The sequence below is a fragment of the Molothrus ater genome, chromosome 27 (genome assembly GCF_012460135.2).
Source record: "Molothrus ater isolate BHLD 08-10-18 breed brown headed cowbird chromosome 27, BPBGC_Mater_1.1, whole genome shotgun sequence".
Taxonomy (NCBI): Eukaryota; Metazoa; Chordata; class Aves; order Passeriformes; family Icteridae; genus Molothrus; species Molothrus ater.
In genome coordinates, this window is record NC_050504.2 from 1,647,367 (window position 1) to 1,661,630 (window position 14,264).

General features: G+C 65.9%; 1 protein-coding gene across 1 annotated transcript; it reads left to right on the forward strand.

Moving 5' to 3' along the window:
- The first annotated feature begins 6,899 nt into the window (after positions 1-6,899).
- Positions 6,900-13,064, forward strand: C1QL1 (complement C1q like 1). Its single transcript, XM_036399139.2, has 2 exons — positions 6,900-7,652; positions 12,453-13,064. The coding sequence occupies exons 1-2, from the start codon at positions 7,089-7,091 to the stop codon at positions 12,630-12,632; spliced, it is 744 nt and encodes a 247-aa protein (XP_036255032.1). The 5' UTR covers positions 6,900-7,088; the 3' UTR covers positions 12,633-13,064.
- The last annotated feature ends 1,200 nt before the right edge of the window (positions 13,065-14,264 follow it).

A 14,264-nucleotide genomic window follows, 5' to 3' on the forward strand; every position in this document is an offset into this window, starting at 1 on the left:
GGGTCTGGCTTGCTGGGATGTGATCCTGGATCTGCTGTGGTTCTCTGTTCCTTCTGGGCTACCCCTGTCCCCAGTGCCACTGCTTGTCCCCACACTTTGAGAAAGATGGGTGCTGCCAGCCCCTGACTATGGTGATCCCTGGGATTCTCCAGAGGTGTTCCCACCCTCCTGCCTGGCCTTGGGCCTGTCCTGCCTGTCCCCTGTGCCATCCTTTAGCCCGGGGTGTCCCCAGCCACCATGTGCCCCTTTTTGGGGCCAGGCACTCATCCACCTCCATCCTCCCCTGAGCCCCAGTGTGCACCCACAGCTCCCATGTCTCACCCACCTGGAGGGAGGAGAGACCTGGTGGTCCTTGTGCAGTCCCTAGGGAGCCTCCCTGAGCTGTACCCGAGCGCTGACCCCTCCTGCTCTAAACGCTCTGTAATTGCGCCGTGCCGCTGGAGTCCCTCGCAGCCAGCCATCAATCAGAGCCGGAGCGCGATTTCTCGGCCGAGATAAGAGCCAGTTCCGCCTCCCTCGGATAAATGGAGCCCGGGGTGGAAGGATGGAGCGAGACGGAGCCGTAATCGCATTTGGCGCTTCGCTCCCGCCCGGCTGGGCTGACGTTCACCCGCCGCTAACGAGTTTAGCGGGGCCGGGAGAGCGAGCGGATCCAGGGCCTCGCTGAGGCCGGGGGAGCCTGGGCTGAGCCCCCTGCGTGGGCTGCACCCACGGGGAAGGGCTCTGGAGTTGTGTCCGTGGGAGCTGCCCCAGGATTGCACCAGTCCCACTCCTGCACATCCCAAACCCCCTCGGGGACAAGCACAAGGAAGAGGGGCTCCAGGAATGGGGTACACCACGGAAGGGGGGCCCCAGGAATGGGGTACACCAGGGAGACTCCAGGAATGGGGTACACCAAAGAAGGGGGGCTCCAGGAATGGGGTACACTAAAGAAGGGGGGCTCCAGGAATGGGGTACACCAAAGAAGGGGGGCTCCAGGAATGGGGTACACCAGGGAAAGGGGGGACTCCAGGGATGGGGTACACTAAGGAAGGAGGCTCCAGGAAAGGGGTGCTCTGAGGAAGGGGTTTCCCCAGGGAGGGGGTGCTCCAGGGATGGAGCTCCATGGCCACCTGTGGCCGTGACAGTGGCCGTGTGGCCAAGCCTCAGCCATCCACTGTCGGTGGCAGATGGCTCAGCTCCCTGGACCGGTGATCAGTGGCCATGAGGGGGCCTGGAGGACACCCTGGCTGAGCCCTGCGCTCCTGGAACAGGTTCTGCCCCCTGAGTGGGCTCCACGTGGGCTCCCAAAGCCCCTGGGTGCTGATGGAGGGTCATGGGTGCTGATGGAGGCCCCTGGGTGCTGATGGAGGATCCTGGGTGCTGATGGAGGACCGTGGGTGCTGATGAAGGATCCCGGGTGCTGATGGAGGCCCCTGGTGCTGATGGAGGATTCTGCGTGCTGATGGAGGACCGGGGTGCTGATGGAGGCCCCTGGGTGCTGATGAAGGATCCCGGGTGCTGATGGAGGAGTCCGGGTGCTGATGGAGGATCCCAGGGTGCTGATGGAGGATCCCTGGGTGCTGATGGAGGATCCCGGGTGCTGATGGAGGACCGTGGTGCTGATGGAGGATCCTGGGTGCTGATGGAGGATCCCGGGTGCTGATGGAGGCCCCTGGGTGCTGATGGAGGGTCATGGGTGCTGATGGAGGGTTGTCGGGTGCTGATGAAGGATCCCAGGTGCTGATGGAGGATCCCGGGTGCTGATGGAAGATCACGGGTGCTGATGGAGGGTTATGGGTGCTGCACCACGGCCCCAGCCCCAGGTCCCGCGCATTGAGGCCGCCCCAGCTCCCCGCAGGTCCCGCCATCGATCGCAGAGCAGCCGCCACCGTCACCGCGGGCCCGCGCCCACCGGGGCAGCTCGAGCAGAGCCGGCCCCGCGCCGCGAAGCCAAATATTTGACTGTGCAAATTGGATCGATTCTGCTGCGGCTGGCGGGGGCTCGTGACAGACGGACCCTCCTCCTGCCGCACCCCTGCTCCTGCACCCCCTTCCGAACCGGAGCAGCCCCCCCGAGCACTTCCTTCCCCAGTGCACCCCTCTCCTGGGGCACCCCCTCTCCTCTGCACCCCTTCCTCAGAGCATCCCCTTCCCCATTCCTGAAACCTCCCTTTCTTGGAGCTCCATCCCTGGAGCACCCTCTTTACAGAGCATCCCCTCCCTGGTGTACCCCATTCCTGGATCCCCCTTCCCTGGAGTACCCCCTTCCTCAGAGCACCCCTTCCGTGGTGTACCCCATTCCTGGAGCCCCCTTTCCCTGCTGTACCCCATTCCTGGAGCCCCCCTTCTTTAGTGTACCCCATTCCTGGAGCCCCCCTTCCGTGCTGTACCCCATTCCTGGATCCCCCCTCCCTGGTGTACCCCATTTCCTGGAGCCCCCCTCCCTTGGCACACCCTCCATGGGACAGCCGCTGGGGCAGAGGGTGGGGTCAGATGTCCCCTCATGAAGCTGCAGGTACAGGGTGATGTCCCCCCATGGGACATGTCCCCAGGTGTGAACTGGGCGGGCGCCTCAGTAGCCACAAGGGGGAACAGGTCGGGCTGGGGTGAGTGTGGTGTCACCAGTGTCACTGCATGGCGTCTGTTGTCACAGGTGTCACTGTCACTGCACGGCCCCCGAGGTGTGGCACAGTGTCAGTGTCACTGCACACCTCCCTGGGGTGGCACATAGTGTCACCGTGGCTGCACAGCCCCACTCGTGTCACACGGAGCTGCTGCGCAGCCCTGCGGTGCTGCACAGCTTCACTGTTGCTCCCCGGAGTGTCACATGGTGTCACTGTCACCGCGCAGTGCACAGGGTGTCACTGTCACTGTGGGGCCGCCGGGTGCCACGCAGTGTCACCGCAGCTCCTGTGGATTGTCACACAGAGTCACCGTCAGCGCCTGGTGCTGGGGCTGTCACACAATGCTATGTCACTGCGTGGCCCACGGGGTGTCACCCACTGTCACCGTCACTGCCGGCCCACAGTGGATCACCCAGTCTCACTGTCACTGCACGGCCCACGGCGTGTCACCCACTGTCACCATCACTGCACAGCCCGGGGTGCCACACACCGTCACCGTGCAGGACGCTCCCGGTGCCACCGCTGCACACCCCATCGCCGGCACCCCCTTGTCACTGCGCACCCCCTCCGTGTCACACCCCGCCCCCGCGACAGCACAGCTGTCCCAGCACCCCAAATCCCCCAGGGCTGCTCCCCCTGGGGACACGTCCCCGAGCCCGTCCCCTCCGCCAGCCGTGCGCCGTCCCCTCGCAGCGCTCACCGCCGGCGCTAATTAACTGCCGGTGTTGGCAGCCCTTAATTGCCGCGCGGTGGGAGGGTGACAGCCCCGCCGTGTCCGTAATGAGAGGCAGCGTGACGGGGACAGCGACGGGGATGTGCCACCCACACCTTGTGCCCTCCCCCTGCCTGCGGCCGGGCTCTCCCCGCTGGGCAAGGGACAGTGCCTGGCGTTGGGCTGGGACATGCTGGGATGGTGCTGGCTGGCCACCAGCCAACTGCTCAGCTAGCCAGACAAGCAGATGGACAGCTGGACAGACTGGTGGCCTACTGGCCAGCCAGCCAATCAGCCAATCAGCCAACTGGCCGGCCAGGACACCGAGCCACCATCCAGCCCAGCCCGCCTGGATGTCCCACGAGCCCCCTCACTGCTGGTGAGCCAGCTGGCCACCAAGCACCAGCTCACCACCCGGCCATCCACGTGTCCTTCAAGGCCAGCAGGCAGCTGGGCCTCCCTGCCCACAGCTGAATGTCCCCTCTCCCCTGTCCCATGTCCTTCCAGAGCCCATCCTGAGGACACAGTTGGAATTTGGGGCATCATCCAAACTCCTTGGGGCCTGCAAATGGCTGCTCGTCACCGTGAGACGACATTGGGCTCGTTGGTTGTGTCCAGCTCTGTCTTAATTCCATCTGAGCCACGCCTGGGCTGAGCCACGGTGGCACAATGTCCCCGTCCCCCCTGGCCAAGCGTGATCCTATGGGCAGCATCTGCCACAATGCCAGGAGGGGAAACTGAGGCACGGCACAGTGCCAGCCCCCACAAACCCCCTGCCCTGGCCCGGCCACCCGTGCCCTTCCCCAAATCCTCCTCCATGAGTTCCACAGCGAGCAGGAGGTGCCGGGCACAGCCACCCCCGGCCCAAGCTGCGCCCCTGGAGCATCGATTGTCCCCGTCCCCGCTGCCGGCGTCCCCAGCACGGCCCAGCCGCCCCCGCCCGCGTTGCCAAAGCAAACAGCCGAGGGCTGGGCCGGCATCGATTCTGCGGGAGCTGCTGTTTGCTTAACCTTTGCAGAGGAGCGGCGGGCGTCGAGAGGAGCCGCAGCCACCGCCACCGCCACCGCCGCAGCCACCACTGCAACAGCTGCAGCCATCACTGCCACCACAGCTCTGCAGCCACCACTGCCACAGCTCTGCAGCCACCACTGCCACCACAGCTCTGCAGCCACCACTGCAACAGCTGCAGCCATCACTGCCACCACAGCTCTGCAGCCACCACTGCAACTGCTGCAGCCATCACTGCCACCACAGCTCTGCAGCCACCACTGCCACTGCTGCAGCCATTACTGACACCACGGCTCTGCAGCCACCAGTGCAACAGCTGCAGCCACCACTGCCACCACAGCTCTGCAGCCACCACTGCCACTGCTGCAGCCATCACTGCCACCACAGCTCTGCAGCCACCAGTGCAACAGCTGCAGCCACTGCTGCCACTGCTGTCACCGTAGCTTCTGCAGCCACCACTGCCACCACAACCCCTGAAGCCACCACTGCAACCCCTGCAGCCACCGCTGTCACTGCTGCCACCACATCCTCTGCACCCACCGCTGCAACAGCCACCCCTGCCACCACAGCCCTGCAGCCACCGCTGCCACTGTTGTCACCATAGCCACCACCATCACTGCAGCCACCACCGCAACCACTGCAGCTGTGACAGCCACTGACTGTTGTCACCACTGCTGTCACCACTGCCACCACAGCCACTGTGGCCACCACCACTCCCACTGGAGTCACTGCTGTCACTGCAATCGCTGCTGCCATCGCTGCCACCACAACCACGGCAGCCACAGCTGCTGCCACCTCCTTGTCCCTTGTCCCTTTCTCACCTCCTGCACTCCCGACCGTGACCATTTGGAGCTTTGCCATCCATTCCCTGTGCCCATGACCTGGTTCAAGGGACTTGGGGACAGGGAGCACCCCAGTGTCACCCGGGGTGTTGTACCCCCCATACAGTGCTGCTGTCCCACAGGCTCTGTGGCTGTAGGGCCACAGCTTGGGGACATGGTGGCCGAGGGTGGTGGCCTTGCCATGGGGACAGGATGGCCCAGAGTGATGCAGTGTCCTGGGGTGGTGACTATGCCAAGGGGACACAATGTCCTGTGGCAACAAGGTGACCTGGGGCTGTGTCCCCACCACGAGGATGCAGCAGCCAGGACCAGGGATGTCCCCTGAGCCTCCAGGTGAGACGAGTGCCCTGATGCAGCCAGAGTGGGCCTGTCCTCCCTCTGTGTCCCCACCACAGCCACCCTGTCCCCACGCAGAGCCCCCTGCCCACCTGGGCCACCCTGTCCCCGTGCTGCTGGTGACTCACGCAGCCCGTGACCTCGCCAGGCGTATTTTTAGGCACTTGTTAAAACAGAAAGATAACGAGGAATGGGGGGGGTGTGCGGGGGGGGGGGGGGTGACAAAAAATGATGGAGAAAAGCATCAGGGAAACAGCTGGTGACACAATGGTAACAAACTCTGAGGAGGGGATACAGAGCTGGCAGCACCCCCACCCCAAAATACTCTCCCCCTCCCCAGCCTTGTAAAGCCCCCAGGAATAATTGCCTCCTTAAAGGTAGCTAATTGATTTCTGCTCGCTGATTAAAGCCTCTGCGGGAGCCGGGGGACATGCGGGGGCGATCGATGGCTGTCAAAAGTCCCCTTGGTTCCCCCTCTTTCGGGGCGGGGCTGGGGCTTGTCCCCCGTGTGTCCCCTGGGCTTTGGCAGCGAGGGGGATGAGGGGATGCACCCCCAGGTTCGTTTTTGGGGGCAGGGGGTTGATGACCCTATGGAGCTCACAGGTGCCACTGAGGTTGATGCCACCTCGGCGTTGTCACCCAAGCGCTGCGGGGGACGGCACTGGGAGTGGCCCCGGGCCGCTCTCTGCCCGTGTGTCCGTGTCGCCCTCCCCCATCCCCGCGTCCTTCGCTCACCCCCGGCGCTGGCGGCGCCTGTCACTTGCCATCGCGTCCCGCTGTCCCCGCCGAGGCTGATGGAGATGGCAGGCGACGGAGCGGGCGCAGCCGCGTGTCCCCGTGCCATGAGCCCTCCGGGGCTCGGCCCCGGGCACGGCTCTTTCGGGCAGCCCGGCCACGCCGGCAGTGGCACCTGCGGCTGTCCCGTTGTCACCGTGCCACCAGCGGTGACATCCCATCCCACGGAGCCACGGCTGACCGCGACCGCGATGGACGCTTGGGTGTCACCTGCGCTGTCCCAAAGTGTGGGAGGGGAAACTGAGGCAGGGAATAGGGGCGGGCCCTGGGGATCACCCCCGGGGGTGTTCTGCTGTGGGGACACAAGTGACGGGTTCCAGGAGTGTCCCCAGCTCCACGGGGACGCTCGCAGTGCTCGGGGTCTGGCGTGGGGACACGCGGGGCCGAGTCACCGAGGGATCCCCCCGTTGGAGGAGAGGGGTCAGTGGGGCAGCCGGGGCCGATGCCACCTCCGTGCCTCAGTTTCCCTCCCGGGGCGTGGTCAACACCGACGGAGGCGTGTCCTGGGTTGGATGGGCGGCATCGAGGGGGCGTGTCCTGCCGCGAGATGGGCGGGGCTCCGGCGGGGTGGGCGTGGCCCGTGCGGCGCGGGGCGCACCGGAGGCAGCGGAGCGCAGCGGAGCCGCCGCCGCCAGCCCGAGCCCCCCCCCCGCCGCCGCCGCCGCCGCCGCCGCCGCCCTGCTCCCCCCCGCCGGCACCATTCCCTCCCCCGGGCGCCAGCGCGCCCCGGCCGGGCGGCGGCTCAGCCTGGGCCGGAAAACTTTGCTGGCGGCCGCGGCGGGGGTGGTGATGGTTCTGGTGCTGGTGGTGCTCATCCCGGTGCTGGTGAGCTCCGCCGGTACCGATGGTCGGTACGAGATGCTGGGCACCTGCCGGATGGTCTGCGAGCCCTACGGCCCCGCCGCCCCCCCCCAGCAACCGGCCGAACGCGGCCCCCTCCCGCCGCCCTCCACCCTGGTGCAGGGTCCCCAAGGCAAACCGGGCAGACCGGGCAAACCGGGACCGCCGGGTCCGCCCGGAGAACCGGGACCGCCGGGGCCGGTGGGGGCGCGGGGTGAAGCAGGAAGACCGGGACCCCCGGGATTACCGGGACCGGGCGCTACGGGCGCGGTGAGCGCGGCCACCTACAGCACGGTGCCGCGGGTCGCCTTCTACGCCGGCCTCAAGAACCCCCACGAGGGCTACGAGGTGCTCAAGTTCGACGACGTGGTCACCAACCTGGGCAACAGCTACGACGCCGCCTCGGGCAAGTTCACCTGCGCCATCCCCGGCACCTACTTCTTCACCTACCACGTCCTCATGCGCGGCGGAGACGGCACCAGCATGTGGGCCGACCTCTGCAAGAACGGGCAGGTAAGGGCTGCCCATCCCGGCTCCTTCCGCGGGACCGGGAGCTCTGCCGTCCCCCAGCACGGGAGAAGGGCGATGGGTGCTTCCCCGTCCTTTTCCTGGCCTCGGAATGGGTGCTCCATCCTTCTCCTGGCCCCGGGAATGCACCCCCAGGTTGTCACATCCTCTCTTCGTGCTGATGATGGACCGCGGGTGCTTCCCCAGGGGCCCCGTCCTTTTCCCGGCCCCTGGATGCGCTCCTGGGTGCTCCGTCCTTCTCCTGGCCCTGGGGATGCACCCCCAGGGTGCCACATCCTTCTCCCAGGGCAGATTAAGGGCTCTGGGTGCTTCCCCAGGGGCCCCATCCTATTCCCAGCCCCAGAGATGCATCCCCAGGGTGTCACATCCTTCTGCCAGCGGCAGTGATGGGCTCTGGGTCCATGCACATCCTTCTCCCAGACACTGCCACGCACCCCTGGGGTGCTTGATCCTTCTCCCAGTGCTGAAGATGGGCTCTGTGTGCACCCCCAGAACGCCCTGTCCTTCTCCTACCCCCAGGGATGCACCCCGGGATGTTCTGTCCCTCTCTCAGTGACAATGATGGGATTTGGGTGCGTTTCCAGGGTGCCACGTTCTTCTCCTGGGCACGGAGGTGTAACCCCAGGGTTCCCTGTTCTCCTCACAGTGACGTGATGGACTCAGGGTGCGCCCCCGAGGGGCTCTGTCCTGCTCCCATCTCTGGAGCTGCATCCCCAGGATTCCCCATCCTCCTCCCAGTGCTGGAGATGCTCCCCCAGGATGCTCCATCCTCCTCCCAGTGACAATGACAGCCTCTGGCTGTGTCCCCGGGGTACTCCCCGCCCTGAAGGAGCAGCCCTGGGGTGCCCTGTCCCTCTCCCAGTGACAGAGCAGGGCTCTGGGTGCACCCTGGGGTGCCCTGTCCCTCTCCCAGTGACAGAGCAGGGCTCTGGGTGCACCCTGGGGTGCCCTGTCCCTCTCCCAGTGACAGAGCAGGGCTCTGGGCGCACCCTGGGGTGTCCCATCCTCCTCCTCCTCCCGTTCCCAGATGCTGCTCTGTGTGCCCTGTCCCTCTCCCAGTGCTGGGGACAGTCACCATCCACCCTGGCGTGTCCCCAGGGGTTCCCTCAGCGCTTTCCTTGGCCACGGAGATGTTCCCTGGGGTCCCCGGGGTGTCCCTCCCCGGCCATGCCATTGTCCCCACGGAGGTCCCTGCGGGGACAGGGCTCCTCGGCAGGGACAGCGTCCGCGGTGGCTCGAGGGGGGCAGCGCCTGCCCCGGTTTTGGGGGGCTGCACCCCAGGGGCTGCGTGGGGACCCCGCGGGGACACCCCGAGGGTGGCTCCATCCTTTCCCCTCCCCTCTCCCGCATCCCCACCACCTCATCCCGCTGGAACCCCCAATGCCAGGACTCAGCCTCGCCATCCACACGCGTTTGGGGTGCCCCTTTCCACGCCGCGTCCCCCTCCCGGCCGCGACTCGAGGGACGAGATGTGGCTGTGTCCCCCCGGGGATGTCACCGGGCTCAGTTCCCCTGGATGTCACCGCAGCCGGCATTCCCGCGGGTCCATCCACTCTGCTCCCGCTTCCCGGCGCTTCCTCCGGCGCCACAGCCCGCGATGCATCTTGTCCTGAGGATCCAGGACCCCGCATTAACCCAAAACTGAGTTATCACCCCAAAAAGAGCCGGGCTGTGAGGAGGAGCGGGAGCTTTGTCACCCTCCCCGAGCCCTTCCGAGCGGGAGCACAGCAGGAGCCGCTCGCTCGGCAGCTTTTCTCCATCCAAACACTTCCAATTTCCTTTTATTGAGATTATTTTTGTCCTCCCCCGCCCTCCAGCCTTAAATTTTGGGGGGTTCCAGCACCGCTTGGCACTTCTGACTCTTTCTCCCAGGCACTCCGGACTGAGCACCCCAAAAAGTCCCCTCAACCCTTTGGCTTCCCCCAAAATCTTTTTGGGGACCACCCCAAATCTTCCTACCCCCTCAGATCTGTGGGGCATCGACATTTCTGGATGAATTTCCAGGAGCTATGGAGCCCCTTGTCAAGAGGAGCTGCGCTCGGGCGGGCGATGCAACTTAATTAACGGCTTGTTAATTACTAACAAGGCATTGCCGCATCGATATCTAGAAAGAAGATCCCCCCTCAATGGCCCAAATAATTGAAAAACGGGGTTATTTAGGGGGTTGCTGCCAAAAATCCCCCGTTCCTGGCATGGTGTGGGTTTCCCTGCAGATAAAGGTCGATCCTGGCATATTCAGAGCCAGTCAGAATTTGGGGGGCCCCCTCTGGCCCCCCAAAAATCCCCTCGGTGCTGCCGGTTTGGGGGCTGCCCATCACCGTTGAGTCGGGGCTGGAGTTAATGAGAGCCAGGGGAGCTGCTGCTGGTGGTTAATTAGCATTAATTATTATTTGTATTAGCCCGTAGCTGAGGCAAGGGCAGTGAGAGGTGGACGGATGGAGGGACAGATTGATTGATTGATTGATTGATTAATTGATTGATTGATGGGCAGGGCTGGTACCAGGTGGTTTTGGGGTCCCCATGCTGCAGAAGGCCATCCCCCAGAAGGCTCAGGGAGGGTCACAGCCCCAGGGGACTCTTGGGGACAGTCCCCAAGGGTACACAAGGATGTGCTGGGGGGTCCCTGGGGGCTCCCACTGCCCTGTCCGGGGGTGGGGGGGCAGCTGCTGGTGCACCCAAGGGCCCTGGGGGTCACCCAGAGCTGGGCCCGAGGATCCTGAGGAGCATCTGCCGCTGCATTTGAGGTCTCAAAAGACACCCTGAGCTGCTGGGCCATGGTGGCACATGGGGCACGTGGTGTCCCCGAGGCCCCAGGTGTCACCGCCCATGGCAGCGCCCCACTGTCCCCTGGCTGCTGAAAGCTCCCGGGTGCAGCCACCTTGGGGACCCCTCCAGAGTGTCCCCAGCGCCGGGGACACCCCCAGCATTGTCACTGGGGTCAGAGCCCAGGCTGGGGCCATGCCGCCCCCAGCTCCCGCCTGCTCCATGGGGAAACTGAGGCACAGAACAGCACAAAGGGGTGAAGCCATCGCGGGTGGCCGTGGTGGCAGCGCCCCTCCTGTGCCACTGCGGTGCCGGCAGCGGCTCAGCCCGGGCCCAGCGCTGCCATTTATCTTCCCTGGTTAGCGAGGGCTGGCGGGCGCGCCGTGATGAGGCGGCTCCTTAACGAGGGAAGACGGATGGCACCGGGCAGCTCCAGCTGTGGCGGGGGGGACGCCGCCAAATGGCTTTTCCTGGCTCTTCTTCCTCACGGCTTCTTCCCTCGCTCCCGTTCCGCAGCAGGACTGCCCAGGAGATTGGGGCGCTGTGACTGACCGGGATTCGGGGTCCCCCACCTGCAATGGGGACCCAGCGGTGGCAGGGTGGGCACAGGGTGACTTTTAACGGGGTGAATGTTAAAAGTGAGTCCTGTGGCACCACCAGCCTGGCCCTCTGTAGGTTCCAGAGTTTGCAGCGTCCCGCCCCAGCATGGCAGGCTGCGGGTGAGGTGCAGCTGGGTGAGGAGTGATCCCCCGGGACTCCTGTCCTGGGGACAAAGGACAGGACTGCAGGGGACAGCCGTCCTTGTCCCACCGCTCCGGGACACCGCAGCCGCTCGCCGATGCGAGCCAATTAAGAGCCGATTCTCGTCGCTCGTAATTAGCGGCACCTTCTCCCGGCGCAGCGCTTCTGCATTTCACTTGGGATTTCAGCAGCCGCCTTGTCACTGTCACCCAGCGCCGCGATCTCCCCGCGAGGCTCCGGCGGAGATTTGATTACCCAAAGAATTCTGCAGCGGCTCCAGCCACGGAACCGCTCCTGCGGGCGGTGACGGCTCCTCCGGCCCTGCCGGCACCCAGGAAACCTTTGGGGGTTTCTGGGGGGAGCATCCTGTCCCGCGGTGGGTGCGGGTCTGTGTCACGGGGATGGGGGTTCAGCCCTCGCCACACGCTCACGGTCCCCGTGCAGCTCCCGGGAAGCGCTGCGGGGTGCAGGGTTCAGGGTTTGGGTCGGGGCTGGGCTGGGAGATGGGGTGCTGTGTCCCAGGCACGGCCCTGGATCCAAACCCAGAGACCAGGTCCTGTGTCTGAGCTGTGCATCCAAACCTGGAGTCAGGGTCCTGTGGGAGAGCCGTGGTCCCATGTGGAGCTCTGGTGACACATCTGACCCACGGTCCTGTGTCCAAACCTGGATCCAAACCTGGATTTGGGGTTCTGTGTCAGACCATGGTCCCACATCTGACCCACGGTCCTGTGTCCAAACCTGGATCCAAACTTGGATCCAAACCTGGATTTGGGGTTCCGTGTCACACCATGGTCCCATGCCTGACCCACGGTCCTGGATCCAAACCTGGATTTGGGGTTCTGTGTCAGACCATGGTCCCATGCCTGACCCACGGTCCTGGATCCAAACCTGGATTTGGGGTTCTGTGTCAGAGCTGTGGTGCTGTGTCTGACCCACAATCCTGGATCCAAACCTGCATTTGGGGTTCTGTGTCAGAGCTGCGCTCCTGTACCACAGTGGGGTCCTGTGTCTGGGCTGTAATCCCGCACCTGACCCCACACCCGCAGTCACAGCCAGTGGCACCGTCCCCGTCGAACCCAGCGCCGCGCTCCCGTTTCGGTGCCCGCCGGGTCCGGGGGGGCTCCGGGCGGTGCTGGCGGAGCCGCCTCCCCCCGGGACCCGCTCACCCACGGGGGGGATCCCGGGCACCCCTGGCTCCCCCGGGGCGGGTGGATCTGGTGTGCGTGAGGCGGGACCGAGGCGTGCCCTGAGCCGGTCCCGCCGTGTCCCCTCCCTGGGCAGGTCCGGGCCAGCGCCATCGCTCAGGACGCCGACCAGAACTACGACTACGCCAGCAACAGCGTCATCCTGCACCTGGACGCGGGGGACGAGGTGTTCATCAAGCTGGACGGGGGCAAAGCCCACGGCGGCAACAACAACAAGTACAGCACCTTCTCCGGCTTCATCATCTACTCGGACTGAGCCCGGCGCCCCCCGCATCCCCCCCGGCCTCCCCGCAGTGACCCCGCAGTCCCACGGCGTCCCTGGGCCGTGGTTCTGTTCCCTGCTGCCCCCCAGCTCCCCCCGATCCCCTCCGGCACCCCCTGCCTACCCCCGGATCCCCCTCCCCGCGCTCCCGGCTGCCCCAAGCCCTCCTTTTCCCGTCAGCTCGCACAAGGGCTGGGGGCTGCAGAGGTTTGGGGGTGGCAGGAGGCTGGGGGTGCCCCCCGCGCTGCCCCCCATGTCCAGCTGTGCCCCCCGTCCCGCCGCTGCTCTCCGCCCGCCCTGGGGCGCTGCCAGGGGCTCTCGGGGCTCCCCGGGCCGGGGGGGCTGTGCTGGGGCGGGGGGAGCCGCCCTCCTGCCCCCCCCGCGCCCGCCGGGGTGACAACATGGTAAAGCAGAGCTGTGATCTGTCCCGGTCTGCTGTGTGTGTCCCCAGTGTCCCCAACAGCGGGGGACGGGGTCTTTGTGCCACCACCAACACCTCCCATCCCGAGGCCGCTTCTTTACCAAACCGGCCCAGCCACGAGCGGCTCCGTGTCCCTGCACCGACGTCATGGCGACGCTTGGGTGCCGCCCTCACCCCAGCCCTGTCCCCATGAGGGGGTGTCCCCTGCGAAACACAGCACGGCCACTGCTGGGGGAGGGACACATGGAGCCACCGGGACCCCCGGGCACTCGCGCCCGTCACCGCTGCCTCGTGGAGCGATTCGAGGTGACAGCGGGAGCCTGGGGCCAGCGGCTGTGGTGGGGACAGAGGATGGAAGCCCTGGGGACACGGAGTGGCCTTGGGGACAGGACGGGGCTGGGTGTCCTCCTGGCTGTATGTGTGTGTCCGTGTGTCCCCAAGAATGAGTGTTCATGTCCCCAGGTGTGTGCGTATGTCCCTCAGGTGAGTCTGTCTGTGTCACGGGGATGTGCGTGCCCCCAGGTGTGTGTGTTCGTTCCAGATGTGTGTGTGTGTTCCAGGGGTGTGTGTGTTCCAGAGGTGTGTATGTTCCAGATGTGTGTGTGTTTGTTCCAGATGTGTATGTTCGTTCCAGATGTGTGTGTGTGTTCCAGCTGTGCTCCCTCCCCCAGCTCTCCGTGTGTGTCCCAAGCCCCTGCGGCTCCCGGCGCTGTTCCCCAGCACCGATCCCGGCTGGAGGCGCCGGAGGGGCCGGGCTGGATCGCAGCTTCGAGCAGAAGGTCCCCGAGAACGGCACGACCGAAGCGCAACCCGGGGACCCTCCCGGACCCTCCGGAACCCTCCGGGACCTCCCAAGCCCCCTCGGGACCTTCCAAGACCCCCGGGATCCCCCTGGACCTTCCAGGACCCCCCCGGGACCCCCGGCACCTTCCCCTCTCCGCCGCCCGCCGGGGCTCGGAGCTGCAGCCGCTGCAGTCGCCAGCAGGGAGCGCAAGCGGTGCCGAGTCCGCAGCTCCCATAGCGCATCGCGCGGGGCTCGGAACTACAACCCCCATGAGGCACCGCGCGGGGCGCAGCCAATGGGAGCCGGAGAGCGGCGCGGGGCCAATCAGGAAGCAGGGCGGGGCCTCGCGGGCAATTTAAAGGCGGCGCGGGAGCGGGAACCCGCCGAAAACGTCGGGGCCGGGGCCGGGGCCGGGGCCGGG